At 41.1% G+C, this 20,877-nt stretch overlaps 1 protein-coding gene across 2 annotated transcripts in view; it reads left to right on the top strand.

Moving 5' to 3' along the window:
- The window catches only part of myo10l3 (myosin X, like 3), a 49,218-nt gene continuing 28,341 nt past the window's right edge, over nucleotides 1–20,877 (top strand). Inside the window, exons 1-11 of one of the 2 annotated variants that reach the window (XM_053626077.1) lie at nucleotides 1–243; nucleotides 11,880–11,990; nucleotides 12,892–13,079; nucleotides 13,898–14,032; nucleotides 14,159–14,297; nucleotides 14,628–14,712; nucleotides 15,369–15,475; nucleotides 16,624–16,753; nucleotides 17,936–18,054; nucleotides 18,179–18,325; nucleotides 18,414–18,514. In XM_053626077.1, the coding sequence (XP_053482052.1) occupies nucleotides 223–243; nucleotides 11,880–11,990; nucleotides 12,892–13,079; nucleotides 13,898–14,032; nucleotides 14,159–14,297; nucleotides 14,628–14,712; nucleotides 15,369–15,475; nucleotides 16,624–16,753; nucleotides 17,936–18,054; nucleotides 18,179–18,325; nucleotides 18,414–18,514 (1,283 nt within the window). In that variant the 5' untranslated portion in view covers nucleotides 1–222. The remainder of the gene's footprint in view (nucleotides 244–11,879; nucleotides 11,991–12,891; nucleotides 13,080–13,897; nucleotides 14,033–14,158; nucleotides 14,298–14,627; nucleotides 14,713–15,368; nucleotides 15,476–16,623; nucleotides 16,754–17,935; nucleotides 18,055–18,178; nucleotides 18,326–18,413; nucleotides 18,515–20,877) is intronic. The other variant, XM_053626076.1, reaches the window with a different exon arrangement.

Below are 20,877 nucleotides of genomic sequence, written 5' to 3' on the forward strand. Positions count from 1 at the left end.
GTGATTGATGTGTGGGTAAGCCCCGCCCCTCTGAGTTCGCAGCACAAAGCGGCAGCAGCATCTCGGAGCGGTGAAGCGTTTCAGCTCCGCTCATTCACAAAAACCCAATAAAACACAACAAACTGCACGGAATCACAGCGCGTGCACACCGGAAGGAGTTTTCACGCACTCGCCTTCTTATTTCTGTTCATGTGTGAATGGAAATAAGCTTGAAAACTGAAAATGGACACCTTCTTTGTTGAGGTAAGCAGTAACTTATTCATATTAAATTAAACCTACCGGAGCGCTTTAACACCAACAATCACTGCGCGCGCGCCCGTTAATTCCGGTTTGTCTCCTGAAGTGAGAAAATAAATAAGAATAATAAACACTGATGAAAAAATAATATACAAAACACCGGCGTGGTGCTAAAACTGAATGGTCCGGGTCAGTTTCAGTACTACTCTGAGAGTCCGGGTCAGTTTGGGTCGTTTTCAGTACTGGCCCGGGTCAGTTTCAGTACTACTCTGAGGGTTTGAGTCTCAGTTCAGTTCAGTGTTATTTGTACAGCGTGTTTAACAGTGGACATTGTCCCAGAGCAGCTTTACAGAAATATATAAACTCAGGATATAGATGTTAAATGTATGAATTTATTCCTAATGAGCAGTTGTGTAAGCAGGAAATTCATTACAGTTTCTACATGAAGTCTGTTTTGTTGAACTTCTCCACTGGTCACTGATGGAGACTTGAGTCCAGAACTGTTTGTGGTAATTGTAGTGCTAAAGCTAGAGCAGAAAGGGTCAGGATCACTAATATCTCAGGAGTAGCATGTGTAGCTCCACAGAGAGAGAGAGAGAGGGAGAGATTATTAGGTATGCTTAGGTATTAGGTTTCGGTACTACTCTGAAGGTTTGGGTCAGTTTCGGTACTTTAAGGGTTCAGGTTAGTTTCTGAGAGCTCGGTTTAATTTCAGTACCACATTGAGGGTTTGAGACGCGCACACACACACTCACTTCAAAATGTAATCCTGCAGTGGACAATTACTTTTGGCTACTGAAACATCCAACCTCTAAAAATCTCTCAACAACGCCTGAGGAATATGATATCATGTTCAGTCATGCTGTGTGTGACTCTCCCTCTTTCTGTCTCTTTCTCTCTTCCTCTGTGTCTTTTAAGTCCATACAAGGAAAGTGGGCATGTCATTAAGGCTACAGATACAATAGAAGTGTCTCTGAGTAGGCGTGGCTTGGAATGTATATAGTTATATTTGATCAGCAGGAGGAAGTTTGAACTTGTGATTTGATTCACCAGTCAGTGAGTATTTGGATATTCAGATATCACCCAGTAACATGCATCGTGATTGGCTGGTAGAAAAAGAGATGGTAACAGCACTCCATAGCCACACCCACTCTATGCAGTGAGATAAATGAGTCATGTGATGTGTCAGATGTTAATCAGTGTAGTGTACTACTATTTATGGGTCTTATTCAGAGTAGATTGAAGTGCAGTGAGAATTTAATCCTGAAATTACACACATCAGTATTCAGATCTCATGCGTAACTACAGACTTGAGCACTATTCAGAAGTCATGTGAGAGTTACACGAGGGGTGGAGTTTGTCTAAAACAGAGGCATGTCTCAGTTACAGAGATTCGATATTGAACTTCAGCACATTTTTCTTGCGTGAAAAGTCAGGAGCAGTATTAAGTCCAGCGCAACTGTCCGACAGTTTGATGTAACCACAATATACCACAGCACTGTTAAATTCTGGATTATGATTAGCCAGAAGGTGTTGATTATTTCCCAATGCCTCACCTTGAACCAGGCATTGGTGAATTGAGGTTTGGTTACAGCCTGAATCCACCAAAGAGTGGTATGTACCCTTTTGAATACTCGCTGGTATACGGTACGTCGGAGCTCGATCGGGACAGCCTGCTGTGCCTCAGGGACCCGGACCGGCGCTCAACAACCGGATAGTGCAATTATAAATCATTGCACTTCTATAACCGTGTACTATATAATAAAAATGTGCTAATTGTGTAAACAGGAACTTCTGAATTCATTATTTATTCATTTGAATTCAAATTAATCAATTATAGTTTTAACCTAAAGTCTATTATATCAAATTGAAATGATTAACTGATTGAGACTTGGGTGCAAACTGCAATAAGAAACAAGTCAGAACTTTAATAGTTGACACTAGTTATACTAATAATGCAGAGTAAAGGCAATGGAGCTTTACGCCACATGCACCGGGGACAGAGTGTCCGAATGTAGAGCTGTGGTTTTCAGATTTGGGTTGAGAGCAGTAACGCTGTGTACAGCTGTCCTGCTCTGCCAGGCTGCATGTGGAGTTTATTTTACCCAGCGGTGGTGAGAGTTCTTGGTTTTATGTTTAGAGTCCTGAAGGATTTGAAGCTGGATTTAAATTCCTCACTCTGTAACTAGCACGTGGACGTCAGCAGCTGGACACACAGATCTAACCTTAAATGACTTTTGAGCTGATCATAGCTTGTTGCTCAGGATAGATTTAGCATGTTGGAGGAAATCCTGCTGAGACGTGATTCCGGTATAGTTTCTGTTCTATATTGTATAAGTTTCATCCTTTAGATCAGCTCAGACATTCTTACTGATGTTTAACTTTATCAAGCTTTGCTCCCACAATCAGCTTTATTTACACCGGATTTCTTACTCCACTCTTATTATTCTGTCATGGCAAACTGGGAGACACAACTGGGCGTCTGAGACCATTTCCTGCTTTCTCACTTCCTGTTTCCTGCTGTACAGCACCTGCAGGAAAGGAGTGTGTTTTAGACTGTAAAAACCAGCCCTATTAGCAGATTAATAGGGGCAGTGGTGGCTTAGCAGTTAAGGCTCTGGGTTACTGATCGGAAGGTCGGGGGTTCAAGCCCCAGCACTGCCAAACTGCCACTGTTGGGCTCTTGAGCGGGGCCCTTGGCCCTCTCTGCTCCAGGGGCGCTGTATCATGGCTGACCCTGCGCTCTGACCCCAGCTTCCTGACAGGCTGGGGTATGCGAAGAAAAGAATTTCACTGTGCTTTACTGTATATGTGACCAATAAAGACTCATTATCATTATCATTAATGAACTGAGAACACACCAAAAGGCTATAACACTAACCTGTTTTAGCAAAAGAATGGCTAAAGGCTAGTATACTACTTGGAAAAAGACAAGAAGGATAACACAATCCACTCAAACTGACTTCACGTCCTTCCTGTGAGGACGTGACACACCTGTCATTTACCTTCTTATGATCCGATACACACCCACCAGTGATGTGACCCCTGACCCGGGCTGATTCCACACACACTCATCACCACAATGTCCAAAACCTATCTCAGGTTACTGTCTTATAAAAACTTATTATTATTAAATAAATAATAAAACACTCTTTATTTTGTCTAAACTACAAATAAACAATTCCCTCCCTTCTGTCAGAAGCAAAATAAGTTTTTATTGATTTTATTATAGTGAAGAGGTTCTGTGGACAACATGTTGATCATTTCTGATCATGTGACTGATCATGTGATTACCCATAATCCTCTGTTTGTCAGCATGGCCTTGTTTTTCGCAGCACTAGTTTAATATATTGTTTCATTGTGTCTGTGTGTATTGTCGGGGTTTTCTGTATTGTGATCAAGTTGGGATTTGAGAACAGGGTTAAAGGTCACAGGATACAGACGGAATTCCGAGGCCTCATATTGCAGCCCAAAATAATTTCTAAAATTCCCAGCATTCCAGCCGTGTAAGGCTGTGAAGAGTGTGTGGGTTTGAGAAGCTGCACACAGTTAACACACACACACACACACACACACACAGATGGTATTAGTTTATCTGTTTGCAGTATCTGTCCTTTCCGCGCACTGCTGCTGAATTCTGGATTGTGATTGGGTCAGAAGGTGTTGATTAGTTTTCTATAATAGCAGCTCTGACAGTAGCGCAGGTTTATATTAACGCGCTCGTTCTGATACGTTATTGTTTCTATAGTAACCGCTCATTTACAGGGCCGTGTACAGCGGACAGTCGAAGAACGGATTAAAAACCGTGTGTAGACGTTCCATAAGGAGAAATGTGTTTATGTAGCGTGTAAGGAAGGAGTCTCCAGTGTCAGCACTGTGCAACAGTCAGAGGTAAAGCTGTAACTTTACATTTTCCCACATCTTCATCACAGAGGAGTTTACACTTCTCTACTGTTTCTCACGAACATGACAAGCTGCGATTAATTTTCTCTTATTAAGTTGAAGAGTGAGAATAAAGAGAGAGGATAGAGAGAGAGAATAAAGAGAGACTGGTGAGGGAACGAGTGTTTATAGCTGCTATAACGCAAGTGAGAACAGGAACTAACTCGTTTCACTGATGTTCAACAACATTTAATGTAACTATAAATGGATAAAAAGTATCATGTGTCATTCTTTTAATAAATAAAAATGTGGTTGGTAAACTGCTGTGGTATAAGGGGAATAAAACACTTGGGGATATGCTGTTACAGTAAAATAATAAACTTCAGGGTGATAACAGTAACGCACCACCCGCTCGTTGATTATTTTACTGTAACAGCAGCAAACAGTGCGGCCTATTAGTTATTAATCCCAATATAAACTCTGGTGTTTAATCTCATGGTCATGTGACCCTAATCCCACATACTCACTCATTATATAACACTGACAATACAGAACAGCATGCTGTGTGTGTGTGTGTGTGAGTGTGTGTGTTAATAGTTAATGAGGATTGATACGGCTGAGTCGTGGCCGGGCGTTGGGTTTCCTCTCACACTGATCTCTCAGCTCACACAGACTGCTCTTTCATCACTCCGTTCAGCTCTAGCACATTGATGATTAGCACCGATGATGTGTGTGTGTGTGTGTGTGTGTTTGTGTTTGTGTTTGTCTGACAATACAATAACAGGAAATGACCACGCGCCTCATTCCTGTTTTTTTTTTTTTTTTTTACTTGTGTCTCCGGTTGTGCATTCCCAGCGTGTGTGGTGTGTGTGTGTGTGTGTGTGTGTGTGTGTGTGTGTGTGTGTGTGTGTGTGTGTCATAGACACATTAAGAGAGTATTTATTTTAGAATGACAGGAAACAGTGAGTGTGTGTGTGTGTGTGTGTGTGTGTGAGTGAGAGAGAGAGAGAGAGAGAGAGATCAGTGAAAAATGCCTACAGCACTGATTATTAATTAAACATAATTAAACATTAAATTATTTATTTGAATGGTGTACAGAGTTAATAATTCAGTAGAACGTAACTGAGCTGTTTAATAAAATATTACAGAAGTGATGATCAGCTTCACTTTATTCTCTTTTTCTACATTTCCTATAAAACACACTGCTGACTGGTTACTGATTAGCCATTTTGCATAAAACATTAATTATGTACAATTGACGGGTGCTGATTAGCTAGGCTAATCTAAATAAATAAGCTAAATAATTATTTAAATGTGATTTACATCAGTTATTGTGACATCACTACAGTTTATTTAATTTAATTTTTTTTTGCAAATGCCACACATTATACAATAGGTGAGTTAGCTAAGCTAGTTAGCTAGATATCAGTTACATTCTTAGTAATTGTTTCTGTTTAGCTAGTAACCATGCTGATATTAAATTGCTAAAATGTTAATAAATTGGTCCAGTTGTTAGTAAATATTATTTTATACAATTAAATGATTGTAGATTCTTTTGAATATGTGAATTTAACAAATGGTATTTATTATGGTATTATTTATTTTATTAGAAAAGGCTTTCATTAATTTCTTTTATTTAGTCAGTAACCATAGTGATCTTAAACTTATTTAAAAACTCTTATTCGGGTGCTAGTTAGGATGATTGTTTTAGGATTTTTATTAACATTATGATTTTAAGTCTTTCTGTCCGTGTAACGTCACCAGTGTATCGTCGACATTACTGTTTTATTAAATAGAGGCTCCGTGTGTATGTGTGTGTGTATGTGTGTGTGTATGTGTGTGTGTGTGTATGTGTGTGTGTATGTGTGTGTGTATGTGTGTGTGTATGTGTGTGTGTGTGTGTGTGTGTATGTGTGTGTGTATGTGTGTATGTGTGTGTGTATGTGTGTGTGTATGTGTGTGTGTATGTGTGTGTGTATGTGTGTGTGTGTGTGTGTGTGTGTGTGTGTGTATGTGTGTGTGTATGTGTGTGTGTATGTGTGTGTGTATGTGTGTGTGTATGTGTGTGTGTATGTGTGTGTGTATGTGTGTGTGTATGTGTGTATGTGTGTATGTGTCCTGCCTCCGTCGACACGCCCGCTTCTTCCCCGTCTCCAGGTGTGAGCCGCTATAAAAGTGAAGGATGTTGTGTATGCATTCAGACACTGCAGCGGATGGTGAGACTCATGACCGCATTATACGTGATATAAACAAATTATTAAAACTACATGTATTCATTAATATATAGCAGTAGCGGAGGAACGCCACCAAGTGTAGTGAAGTAAAAGTACATTTCTGTGATTAAAAACAAACCTGAGTAAGAGTATAATTATGGCTAGTTAAACTTACTCTTAAAATAATATTTTTTTTTCCCAAAAAGTTACTCAAGTAAATGTAAGGAAGTAAATGTAGAGCGTTAGCACCCACCTCTGGGTATGGCTCTATAGTCCTCATTGGAATCCTACATAAGGCTCTACAGTCCAGAGTGAAAAGGTTCTAGAGTCCTGTTTGTGTTTCTAGAATCTTCATTGCATCTCTACTGTATTTGTTGTGACACTACAATCTACAATATGAAGAATCTGAGATCCTCAGTGGGGCTAGCATTTGCAGTTCAGTGATGGCACTCTCATGGTGTGCTAGAACCCTAAATTTATATTTACATTTACATTTATTCATTTAGCAGACGCTTTTATCCAAAGCGACTTACAAATGAGAAAATACAAGCAAAGCGATATATCAAGCAGAGAACAATATAAGTAGTGTGTAGTGAGTTCTAGAAGAAGCAAAGTGCGCAGAGTAGAGGTGTAAGTGCCAGAGTAAGGTTTATTTTTTATTTTTTATTTTATTTATTTATTTATTTATTTATTTTATGGGTTGGTTAAGTGTTCATGATAGAGGTGGGTCTTTAGCTGTTTTTTGAATATAGTGACAGATTCTGTGGTCCGGATTGAGGGTGGAAGGTCATTCCACCACTGAGGAACAGTTAGTGTGAAGGTTCTTGAAAGGGACCTCGAGCCTGAGTAGGCACTACTAAGCGTCGGTCGCTAATCGATCGCAGATTGCGTGAGGGAACGTAGGCCTTCAGGAGAGAGTTGAGGTAGGAGGGTGCTGTTCCAGACAAGGTCTTGTAGGTGAGCATCAAGGCCTTGAATTTGATGCGGGCGGCTACAGGAAGCCAGTGGAGGGAGATGAAGAGGGGTGTGACATGGGTTCTCTTGGGCTGGTTGAAGACGAGGCGTGCTGCTGCATTCTGAATCATTTGAACGGGTTTGATGGAGCTGGCTGGGAGGCCTGGGAGTAGTGAGTTGCAGTAGTCCAGTTTTGAGATGACAAGAGCCTGGACTAGTAGCTGTGTAGCCTGTTCTGTGAGATAGGGTCTCATCCTTGCTACAGTTCTAGAATCTTTAATGCAGGTCTAGGTTACTCAGTTTTGTCTTAACATCAACAGTGTGTTCCTAGAATATTCTGTATGGCTCTAAAATCCTTGATTGTCGAGTCCTCACTGTGGTTCTAGAATCCTCAGTGCACCTATCCTTCATCAGTTAATTTCAGTGTGGTTCTACTAAAACTAAAATCCCATTTGCATCTCTTTGAATAATCATTGTGGTTCTGGAATGCTTTGTACTGCTCTCAGTTCAGTGGAACCACAATCCTCAGCACGGTTCTTTGTTGTTGCTGCTGTAGTACTTGTGTTGATGTTGTTAGTTCTGAATTCCGCAGTATTTTCCTGCAGTCAGTAACTCTAGAACTCTAGAACTCTGAGACATGCAGTAGTTGAGAAACAAAGTCTGATCATTTCCTTCTGTGTTTCTGGTCTCTGGTTCTGCAGTCTGTAAAAGAACTGATTAACACAGGATATGAGGTGATTGTTCATGTATTCTGTCTTTAATCTGCTGATGTTCGTGATGCTGTAGATAAAAACTGAGTGACACACGACACTGGAAGATCACAGGTGAATGAGATAGGGAGAAATCTAAATCTGTATCCAGATATCTGACAAGCTGATTTGTGACATCTGTTGTTAAAAAGCGCTATATAAATAAAATTCAGATGCATTGTCTTGGTTAAATGGGTGTTTTATATTGTTCTGCAGGAGATTACTGTATAGTTCTACAAATTGCAGTTCACACATTAACGATAAACATCAGAGCAGGATAAGAACCTCGGCACACTGCTCTATTTATTTATTTCCTGCAATAGTGAGAGTGAGGAGTTTAGAGAGAACACTGGGATGGCATGGGACAGTCTCAGGTTCTCCAGTGGAACCTGAAGTGGAGGTGTAGACAGAGACAGAGGTGATGACCACACAATATCAATCACCCTGACTTCATCTGAGGATGGCAGAAATTACGCTAATACGCTCTAGATTTAGATACTGATCTACAGGAAGTATTGTTATTCATCAGCTATAATCAGTGGATTAATATACATTTATAAACTCTCAGAGTGTGAGAAGTTTTTTAATTTGGTAATAGAGCAGCAAATTTACAAGAGCAGTGTTGCCACTTCTTTAAAAACGGGGCTTAGGTCTGTTAAAGAAATACTATACCCTGAATTACAAATTATCTTTGTAATTAAAGCAAGACCTAGATTTATGTCCAAGATTTATTTGTGTTAAAATGTTAAGCTTTCTTAGATGATAGTGTATTTTCACTTTAGTTAACAGTTTCCTCCATTACCCACAATGCCATTCGATTATCTGCTGATAGTGGTGCAGTGGGATTTAGTGCTCGCTTCATCTCTACTTAAAGAGAATGATGCAGCAGTGCTTTAGTTCTGCATTAACTCGGCTGCATTGCATTCTGGGAATTTGAGTCCAGCATTTGCTCTATTGTCACCACTACTTCTTTGCTGGATTTCTCATTAATATGACATGGAATGTCATTGGAAAATAAAGCTCAGTGAGAACAGAAGCTCTTGCTTTTTTTGTTTTTAGGAGGAGACACTTAGGGGTCGCTGCTCAGAAGTTTCTCAGAAATGTTCTGTAGATGTTGAGATGGTCAGGTTTGGTATTGCTGTGTTCTTCTCCACAAGGCTGCCAGAGGTTCCTGCATAAATTTGTAGTGGAGGGTCATGGCCACTAAAAAACACCCGCTATAGGGAGGGGAATGCCTTCCTAAAATGGACAGCACCTGTTTATACAGGATTGTTCACATTACTGAGAGCTCTGTGTGGATTAATATCATCTGTAATTTCAAGCAGAAATACAGAGCTGCTCAGAGGGGTGTGTGTGTGTGTGTGTGTGTGTGTGTGTGTGTGTGTGTGTGTGTGTGTATTCTGAACAAGCACTGGTGTGTTCTCCCCATTGGTGCAGTTCTTTAGTCAGGTGAGAAGACAGCAATCCCACTTCGGTGTGAGAGCGTCCGAGTGCTGAGTGAGGTGGTCTGGGTCCGCTTCCATGTGAAGGGAGAAAGTGACGGGTTCCTCACTTCACTTGGAAAAACACAGATGACTCTCTTTTTTTGCTTTTTGTTTTAATCATGTGCAGTGACCAAACAAAACAGAGAGAAATGAACCAGAAGAAACAGTTTGCCATGATTCAGATTGCACTACTGGATGTGATAGCACTCTCAGACCTAGGATTTACATTGCATAATTTAGGATCATCAGATTTAAGGAGAAGGTGTGGTGTTCAATAGCTAGAAGATGGGATATGGTGCTAATTTATATAAAAAGTGTGCATTGGCGAAGTTAAAAATCTCTGTATTTCCTCATCTTTGTTAGAGGAATGTATAGAAGTCAGCAGCTGAACAGCAGGAGCTTGGTTACTGACTCAACACCCTAACTGGGGGGGGGGTTCAGAAGTGGGGGGGGGGTGGGGTTCAGAAGTGGGGGGGGGTTCAGCTTTCAGAAGTGTGCTGTGAGAGACAGACTCATCGACTGAGTGATGATCATCATTTACACACTTGTGTGGTGGGTATGGGTGGTAATTACAGGTAGTGAATAGGGGGTAGTGAGTAGGGTATGGTGAGTAGGGGTAGTAATTACAGGTAGTGAATAGGGGGTAGTGAGTAGGGTATGGTGGGTGTGGGTAGTAACTACAGGTAGTGAATAGGGGGTAGTGAGTAGGGTATGGTGGGTATGGGTAGTAATTACAGGTAGTGAATAGGGGGTAGTGAATAGGGTATGGTGAGTAGGGGTAGTAATTACAGGTAGTGAATAGGGGGTAGTGAATAGGGGGTAATGAGTAGGGTATGGTGGGTATGGGTAGTAATTACAGGTAGTGAATAGGGGGTAGTGAGTAGGGTATGGTGAGTAGGGGTAGTAATTACAGGTAGTGAATAGGGGGTAGTGAATAGGGGGTAGTGAGTAGGGTATGGTGAGTAGGGGTAGTAATTACAGGTAGTGAATAGGGGGTAGTGAGTAGGGTATGGTGGGTATGGGTAGTAATTACAGGTAGTGAATAGGGGGTAGTGAGTAGGGTATGGTGAGTAGGGGTAGTAATTACAGGTAGTGAATAGGGGGTAGTGAATAGGGGGTAGTGAGTAGGGTATGGTGAGTAGGGGTAGTAATTACAGGTAGTGAGTAGGGTATGGTGAGTAGGGGTGGTGAGTAGGGGTAGTAATTACGGGTAGTGAATAGGGGGTAGTGAGTAGGGTATGGTGAGTAGGGGTAGTAATTACAGGTAGTGAATAGGGGGTAGTGAATAGGGGGTAGTGAGTAGGGTATGGTGAGTAGGGGTAGTAATTACAGGTAGTGAATAGGGGGTAGTGAGTAGGGTATGGTGAGTAGGGGTAGTAATTACAGGTAGTGAGTAGGGTATGGTGAGTAGGGGTGGTGAGTAGGGGTAGTAATTACGGGTAGTAAGTAGGGGGTAGTAAGTAACGTATGGTGAGTAGGGGTTGTAAGCAGGGAACGATTCTGGACACAACTATGGTGACATATGGCCATGTTTGAACATAGAATGATAGCTAGGAAATGATGGAAGATTATTATAGAGCAGAAACAGCTCGATGGAGGAATCAGGAAGGCTGTAGGTGTGTATTTTAAGCTAGTGGAGTGTTTTTGTGTCTTTGTTTATATAAAGTGTTCATTCTCAATTTCTGTAGAATTTAGGAACATCATACTTTCATAATATATGTTGCAAAATCCAAAATGGCATGTGACTGTAAAGTGTCGACCCTATATAACAGCTCCAGTTCTTCTTGTCACACATTCTACAAGTCTGTGGAGCTGTACAGGAGGAGTGGAGAACCACTCTTCCAAAACACATAGAACCAAACCATGCCAGAAACATAAATAAATGCACCCCTCAGGATAACAGCCAGCCATTCGGAGGATCCGTCAGAGACAGACAGATAATGATGAGGACGTGTGTGTGTGTGTGTGTGTGTGTGTGTGTGTGTGTGTGTGTTATCAGATGATTTCCCGTTTGCTCATAAATTGATCAATACCACTTCCTGTTTAGTATATGATGTCATACACACACACACACACACACACACACACACACACACATTAAGAGCTTGCCTAACCACTGATAGGAGCCATTATCAGTCTAATAAATCAGCACACATACACACACACACACACACACAAACACACTAAATTGTTTAGGGAGTCAAACACACTGTAGGTTTTTTTTAGGTACAAAATTACCTAAATGTTAACAGTGTAATGGTTTATTACTCTTATGGCAGTGTTATTACTACTAATAATAGTAATTTTTAAAATAAAATAAAAAATAAACCTCTACCTGTTTTTTGTCCGTCTCTCTGTAGGTGACGTGTGTAAATGCTGATGGAGTTGAAGACTTGTCAACTCTCACTGAGCTCAACACACAGACCATCATGCACAACCTCTACCTCCGTTACCATAAAGACCTCATCTATGTAAGACACAAGCACACACGCAAACACACACACACACACACACACACACACACACACACAAACACACAAGGAAGCTAATGTGAAAAAACCCAGAAAACTCAGAACTAGGATGAGGAACAGACAGAACTCTGGAGTGTAGAAAGTTATACATTCAGTTTTCTGCAAGGACTTGTTATGTGGGTGAACTGTAGACTGTATTGGAAGAAAATGGGGACTGTGACTGCATCAGTGAGAATTCAGTAATAGTAAAACAGATAACTACCAGACTGGAAACTGAGACTTGGTCTGGGGTGAACTCAAGACTGAGACGTAATCTGGAGGAGAACCCCAAATTGAGACTTGACCTTTGGGGTAACCGTAATACTAGGACTTGTTCTGGGATGAACTCTAGCCTGGGACTTGATCTGCTTGTGAAGATGAGACTGGGATTTGATCTGGTTTTGAACTCTAGGCTTGATCTGGGGATGAACCTAAGACTAAGACTTGATCTCACCAAAGACATAAATCATGACCTGAAACGGGCTGGGATTTGATCAGTGGGAAAACTCAGGACGAGATTCACTGTAGTTGTGATGCCTCGATGCAGATTGGGGGTTTCAATTTCAAATATAGATCTTGTGAAAAGTGAAACCCAAAGCTCAGAACAATAGTTATGTCTATAAATACAATACCTAATGTAGTTTCTGTACATTTTGTGGTCAATTAAAATGATATTGCAATGCAGCATAGATTCACTTGAACACATTACACAGGGAATATCGATTAATAACAAAAATAAAACCAGGACGGGAAAATAAATTAGACTCTGAAAGGCAAATATGCAGACTAAAAGTGAGAGCAACGTTCAGTGTTCGATTAGGAACAAGAATTGATGTGTATATATGTGTGTGTGTGTGTTCAGACAAACATTGGCTCCATCCTGGCTGCAGTAAACCCCTATAAGCAGATCCCTGGCCTGTACGATGGTGAGGCTGTACAGCTCTACAGTAAACATCAGCTTGGTGAACTTCCTCCTCACATCTACGCCCTTGCTAACGAGTGCTACCGTTGTCTGTGGAAGAGAGCTGACAGCCAGTGTGTACTCATTAGGTACTGTACCCTACCCCCTACAGAGTGTCCCTACACCCTACAGAGCGTCCCTACACCCTACAGAGCGTCCCTACACCCTACAGAGTCTCCCTACAGAATGTCCCTATACCATGTCCTACACCCTACAGAGTGTCCCTACACCATACAGAGTCTCCCTACACCCTTCAGAGCGTCCCTACACCCTACAGAGTCTCCATACAGAATGTCCCTACACCCTACAGAGTGTCCCTACAGAATGTCCCTATACCATGTCCTACACCCTACAGAGTGTCCCTACACCCTACAGAGTCTCCCTACACCCTACAGAGCGTCCCTACACCCTACAGAGCGTCCCTACACCCTACAGAGTGTCCCTACACCCTACAGAGTGTCCCTACACCCTACAGAGCCTCCCTACACCCTACAGAGTGTCCCTACACCCTACAGAGTCTCTTTAGACCATACAGAGTCTCCCTACAAACTACAGAGTGTCCCTACACCCTACAAAGTGTCCCTATACCCTACAGCAGTGGTGTCTAATCTTACTCACAAAGAGCTGGTGTGGGTGCAGGTTTTCATTTCAATCAAGCAGGAGCTACATCTAATTCCCCATGTTTACTAAGTTGATCTTGACTTACAGGTGTGGCTTGATTGGAATGTAAACCTGCACCCACACTGGCCCTTTCTGGATAAGATTGGACAGCCCTGCCTTACTGAGTTTCCCTACACCTTACAGAGTCACCTTATACCCTAACAGTCCACCCTACATCTCTTACAATCTCTAATTATTTGTGCATACGTGTGTGTGTGTGTGTGTGTGTGTGTGTGTGTGTACGCAGTGGGGAGAGCGGTGCTGGTAAGACCGAGAGTACGAAGCTGCTGTTGAAGTTCCTCTCTGTAATGAGTCAGGGTTCTACAGGAGCCTCAGTGTATGAGAGAACCAACAGAGTGGAACAGGCCATTATACAGAGCAGGTAATACACACAAACACATACTAACCTTTTATTTAAGATATACTTCTATACTTATTCAGTTCTGCAAATTCTATCTGTGTGTGCGTGTGCGCGTGTGTGCGCGCGCGCATGTGTGTGTTCTCTCAGTCCCATAATGGAGGCGTTTGGGAATGCTAAAACAGTGTACAACAACAACTCAAGTCGCTTTGGGAAGTTCATCCAGTTGCACTTCTCTCAGATTGGAAACATTCAGGGAGGCTGCATCGTCCACTACCTCCTCGAGAAGGTTCTTTCTTTCTTTTATTTATTATAAATATTATTTATTTCTCAGTGTACTTTATTCTTCACAAAGTCTGTTCAGTGCAGTAATTGGGTTCTACACAGTAATAATTCCCTCATTTAATTGATTAATAAAGGAATTGTTTTTCACTCAGATAGAGCTGTCATTAGCCCCCTGTACTAGAACTGGGTTCCTCTGGGTCTGATATAGAAAATGAAGGATTTTATTCTGATAGAGCTGCCTGTTCATTAACAGAAAATAGATGTGTCTATTAGTCTAAACATGTAATATTCTGTGATTACTCATTTCCGATGTTCTGGTGGTGTTGGTTTTCAGAACCGGGTCGTTCGTCAGAACCCAGGAGAGAGAAACTATCACATCTTTTACTCACTGTTGTCTGGAGCTGATAAAGAGCAAGGAGGTGAGACTGTTTTAGTGTATGTCAGTATAGGAACAGATGAGTCTTAAAGTAATTGAAAGTAAATAACATGTAATTTTCGGTTGCATATCTCATACTCGCAGTAACTGCATCACTCCTGTGACTCACTGACAGCAAACTGTTGGTTTCTTCTTCTGTGAAGCTTTCCCAGGTTTTTACTGCAGCTTCTTTCAGTAGTTGTTTTTTTTAGGGGATTTCTCCCTTCAGTCTCCTCTTCAGGAGGTGAGATGCTGATCAGTTGGGTTCAATTCAATTAAATTCAGTTAGAGAATCATCATCTCATATTCATCTTTTGATATCAAATCCAAACTTCAATCTATAGCAAAAATAATAGGATTGTATTGTATTTGGAGACTGTATAGTACACCGAAACTTGTCAATTCAAATGTATTTATAAAGCACATTTAAAGACAACAGCAGTTGATCCAAAGTGCTGTACAAAACATTAAAATACATCACATTAAATAACATTATAACACAAAGAATAAAAATAAGTTTTAAGAGAAGATATAAAAGTAGCTAAAGTTGGAGCGTGCCGGGATCTTATTATTAGAGCAGTGCTGCCATCTTGTGGACAAATCTGCTAACTACCAAAATACAATTCAACCAGTATTTGATGTAAATGTGTGTGTTTGTAGATGTGTATCTTCTGCTAGACTCTCCTGAGGATTATCATTACCTCAGACAGTCAGGCTGTGTTCAGGATGGAAGTCTGGATGATAAACAGCTCTTCCTCAGTGTGATGGTAAGCCACATCTTTCCTTTCCTCCATATTCATAACTAATGATCTAAAACAGAAGGATTATGAGATAAAGCAAAACTGAAATTGATGAAAAATCTAAGATACATGAAGAAACATCTACAAGCTTCTAACACAACATTTACTGTAATTTACACCATCTTATCCAGTAGCTGCAATTCAGGTAGTTTCTCATTATATTTGTGATTTATTCTCGTCTTACTTCCGCAACTGCATTTTATTTGTTCTTACACCATGCTGTTGCTGAGTTCTGGATTGTGATTGGCCAGAAAGTTGATTCGTTTTCTATAACAGCAGCTCTTTCAATAGTGCAGGTTTATACTAATGCACTCGTTCTGATTCGTTATCGTTTCCATAGTAACAGCTCGTTCACAGGTGATGTACCATGTATGGAAGGAGTCTCCAGTGTCAGCGCTGTGTAACAGTCAGAGGTGAAGCTGTAACTTTAAGTTTTTCCACATCACAGAGGAGTTTACACTTCGTTGGGGTTTCTCACTAACACAAGCTGCGATTAATTTCTTATTACCGTGAAGAGAGAGAATAAAGAGATAGAATAAAGAGAGAGAATAAAGAGATAGAATAAAGAGAAGCTGGTGAGGGAACGACGGTTTATAGCTGCTATAACGTAAGTGACAACAAGAACTTGCTTCAGTGATGGTTCACAACATTGAATGTAACTATAAATGGGTAAGAAGTATGACGTGGTGTTTTTCAGTAAATAAAGAATTGTTGTAGTATAAGAGGAATCAAACACTTTGGGACATTCTGTTATAGGAAAATAATTAACTTCACAGTGCTAACAGTAACTTTCAATTAATTTTTTTTTTCCAATTTAATTTATTTATAAAGCAGCTTTACAGAAATCTGGATATAGATTTAAATTTAATGAGCAAGTCAGAGGTGATGGTGGCGTGTATATATAATTTTGAGAATGTGTTTAGTTTAAACTATTATGTTTTTAATCACAGCAGAACTAGACCACAACCGTATCAGTCTCCCTCTGATGCTGCTGTCTCACTGGTAAAGCATACTAGGGGAGGAAGATCTATTCTTTTGTTCTTTGTTGTATAATCATATACAATGGTGTGTGTGTGTGTGTGTGTGTGTGTATGAATGGATGTGTGTGTATGCAGGAGGCTCTGAAGGTGATGGAGTTTACAGAGGAGGAAATCCGTGATGTGTTTAAACTGCTTTCTGGAGTATTACACATCGGGAACATTGAGTTCATGACAGCAGGGGGCGCTCAAATCACCTCTAAAGGAGGTCAGTAAATAGTGTGTGTGTGTGTGTGTGTGTGTGTGTGTGTGCGCGCGCGCACTTAGCACCCAGCTACCATGATCAGATTGCAGTAGCTGGTGTGAGTAAGGAGTAGTGAGGACCAACAGGTGGTGCTGTTCTTAACAGTTCCTCCCAGTCAGGACCCAATGTTCTCTACTATTGACTTTGTGTCTGCAGCCCACCCTGAGTCCTACCCCTGATGATCCTGACTAAACCTAATGTCCCACTAAACACATTCCTTCTAACCAGATAAATTGCTTCACAATCTAAAAACGGCTATGCACCACCACCTACATGGAGAACCGAGAAAGAGCTATCAATCTATCGGTCCTTTCAGTGTTTGGGCCGTGCGAGGTTTTCCAGGCCCCACTTCTTCTATTAATTCATTTTAAGTTTCAGAATGCAACCATACTCTCCCCAGAACCCAAAGACTCGTGGTTTCCCTCTCACTGCCTGGAAGGTCAAGAATGATCTTCTTCAAGTGCTCAAGCCAAGAGCAGTGAGTTACTACCCACCAGGCCATGCTGTAATTGAAGACAGCATGCTTCAATACAGGGAGCTGGAAGCGTTATACTCACTGTGAGACACGTCACAGGGGAATTCCTCAAAGTTTTTAGCCACTTTTTAGGCACCTCTTATTGGGTACACACCAATGGGTGTCCAGGAACCCTGACTTCCTGTTATACCACCTGTCTTTAGGGACCAGTGAATCTTCATCTTCCAATTGGCTCCATATCTCCCTCTGCAAACCTCACCATTTGTGCAATAAAGCTGTGTCCGGTCTCTACATTCTGTGGTTCCTTTACCACAGGCAATAATAGCAGGTAGGAGCAGATACATCAGCAGAGTCCTTGCAGGAAGAGAGAAAGGGTGGGACAAAAATCTGCATTGGTCAGATCCATTGATAATAGACAACCATAAAAGGTGGAGAAGATTGGTGAGGATCCCTTAAGAATACACTGTGTGTCACAACCTGACTATCTGAAGTAGTGATAATCCTCAGGAGAATCCAGCAGGAGATACACACACACACACACACACACATTTTCAAATGAATAAACAGTGCATACAGGATAGCTCCTTAAATCAGGGTTATCATCAAATTGCTGTGGTGGAGGAGGGAGTTCTGATGCTTTTTGACCAGGAACGTTTGTGTGTGTGTTACAGTAATCAGCAATGTGTGTGAGCTGTTGGGATTGGACGTGTTTCAGCTGTGTGAAGTTTTGACTCAGCGATCAATCTTTCTGAGAGGAGAGGAGATCTGCTCACCGCTAACTGTGGAACAGGTGAACGAACACACACACACACACACACACACACACACACACACACAATATTTTGCAGCATCCATGATAATGTAGTGTGTGTTGAATATTGAGAGGCATCATGTGTTCATCATGTACTCCTCAGGCGCTCGACTCACGGGACTCGGTTGCTATGGCACTTTATTCTCAGTGTTTTTATTGGATCATAACTCGGATCAATCAGAAGATCAAAGGAAAGGACGATTTCAAATGCATTGGCATCCTGGACATCTTCGGCTTTGAGAACTTTGAGGTGTGTGTGTGTGTGTGTGTGTGTGTGTGTGTGTGTGTGTGTGTACATTTAACTGGAACATGTATTCTAAAACGCTCGTTATTTTCAGGTGAACCGTTTTGAGCAGTTTAACATTAACTATGCTAATGAGAAGCTTCAGGAGTATTTCAATAAACACATCTTCTCTCTGGAGCAGCTGGAGTACAACAGGTCAGTGCAATAAATAAATACTGAACATGCAGGGCTTGTACTCAGAGTTGAGTTAACTGAAGTGTGAGGATTTAATACTAAACTCAGAACTTAGATGTGACTAGAGACTCGAGCGCTATTCAGTTTCAGTTTCACTTTATTGTCATTCCTCTTAGTATTTACATACATCAAGAAACTAAATACAGTTCCTCACCAGCTTATAGCAGTACATAAAAAATACAATAAAACTAATACTAAACAGTCCAACCACACACTTTAGCAACCAAGCTAAGATAAATAACATTTACAAACACACAATGTTAACAGAAGAAGAGTACATTAAAGTCCTTGTAAAGTGCTTTAAAAAAATCACCTTGACAAATTACTTGCCGTCAATGAGCAGTATCAGTTTGTGTGGGGGGGTTTGAAGTGTGTATGTATGTAGGTTTGTGTGTGTATGTAGGTTTGTGTGTTGGGGGTGTGTGTGTGTGTGTGTGTGTGTGTGTGTGTGTGTGTGTGTGTGTGTGTGTGTGTGTGAAGCGTGTGTGTATGTAGGTTTGTGTGTTGGGGGTGTGTGTGTGTGTGTGAAGCGTGTGTGTATGTAGGTTTGTGTGTTGGGGGGGGTGTGTGTGTGTGAAGCGTGTGTGTATGTAGGTTTGTGTGTGTGGGGGTGTGTGTGTGAAGTGTGTGTTTTGTAGGTTTGAATGTGTGTGTGTGTGTGTGTGTGTGTGAAGCGTGTGTGTGTTTTGTAGGTTTGTGAATGTGTTGGGGTGTGTGTGTGTGAAGTGTGTGTGTGTTTTGTAGGTTTGAATGTGTGTGTGGGGTATGTGTGGGTGTGTGTGTGTGAAGCGTGTGTGGTTGTAGGTTTGTGTATGTGTTGGGGGGTATGCGTGTGTGAAGCGTGTGTGTTTGTAGGTTTGAATGTGGTTGGGGGTGTGTGTGTGTGTGTGTGTGTGTGTGTGAAGCGTGTGTATATGTAGGTTTGTGTGTGTGGGGGGGGGGTGTGAAGCATGTGTGTATGTTGGTTTGTGGGGGGTGTGTGTGTGTGAAGCATGTGTGTATGTTGGTGTGTGTGTGTGAAGTGTGTGTGTTTGTAGGTTTGAATGTGTGTGTGGGGTGTGTGTGTGAAGCGTGTGTGTATGTAGGTTTGTGTATGTGTTGGGGGGGGTATGTGTGTGTGAAGCGTGTGTGTTTGTAGGTTTGTGTATGTGTTGGGGGGGGGTATGCGTGTGTGAAGCGTGTGTGTTTGTAGGTTTGAATGTGGTTTGGGGGGTGTGTGTGTGTGTGTGTGTGAAGCGTGTGTATATGTAGGTTTGTGTGTGTGTGGGGGGGGGGTGTGTGAAGCATGTGTGTATGTTGGTTTGGGGGGGTGGGGGGTAGACAATCTGTTCACCATCCTGACCTCTTGTGGGAAGAAGCTGTTCGTCATCCTACTGGATCTGCAGCCGATGCTCCTGTACTTCTTCCCGGATGGCACGAGGGAGAATGTGTCATGAGAAGGGTGGAGAGGTTTCTTTATGATGGAGGTGGTTCTGAGAATGCAGCGCTGTTCATGTATCTCCATCAGGGAGGAGAGAGGGACACCAATGATTTTTCTCGCTGTCTTTACTATCCTGTCGAGCTGCTGTTGTTCTTGGGCCTTGCAGCTCCCAAACCAGGAAGTTTGGGTATTCAGAAGTCATGTGAGAGTAACACACCTATTAGATTTACTTCAGTGCTCACCATCTTCTCATTCATATGTCTTCATATTCTTCTGCCTCACTTTGCCTCCATCATTCTCACCTCCAAGTGGCGTTGCCCAAACCTTCCTATATCCGAACCGTTACCTGTAGGCTACCTGGTTCTAAGTTCTAACCTCCAGACCTTCCGTATATACACAGAACTGTGCACAGTCTTAGGCACACTATTTTATTTTTGGTACAGATTTTGTTATAGATGTTTATTTTGTGAATTCTACATTGAGTCAGTACAAAAATATACTTTATTTATCTAAACTTACTTTTTCAAGAAAAAATTTAATGTTACAGAAAAATGTTGTAACAAAAACAAAAATAAAACTACTAATATGTAAAGACAGAAAATGTGCTTAGTTATAAATAAATCATTTAATATAAAAAATAGATATTATTATAACTTCATAAAATATAAATAAAACGAGAAATGAAATAATGTTTAATTAATGTGTTGCATTTAATATTAATTTGACATTAAGCTTAGTTCACTATCTCCTTAGAAAGCTATTAGCCTTTTTCCTAATATGGATCATGCTTGTTTTAGTTTTAGTCTACTCTTAATTAGGACTCTCTATTGTTTTTAAGATATTTAAAAATAAATATTTTATGCTTGTTTATTTATCAATTATCCAACAGTATTTTTCATTGCTA

Source organism: Ictalurus furcatus, chromosome 6 (genome assembly GCF_023375685.1).
Source record: "Ictalurus furcatus strain D&B chromosome 6, Billie_1.0, whole genome shotgun sequence".
NCBI classification, from domain to species: Eukaryota; Metazoa; Chordata; class Actinopteri; order Siluriformes; family Ictaluridae; genus Ictalurus; species Ictalurus furcatus.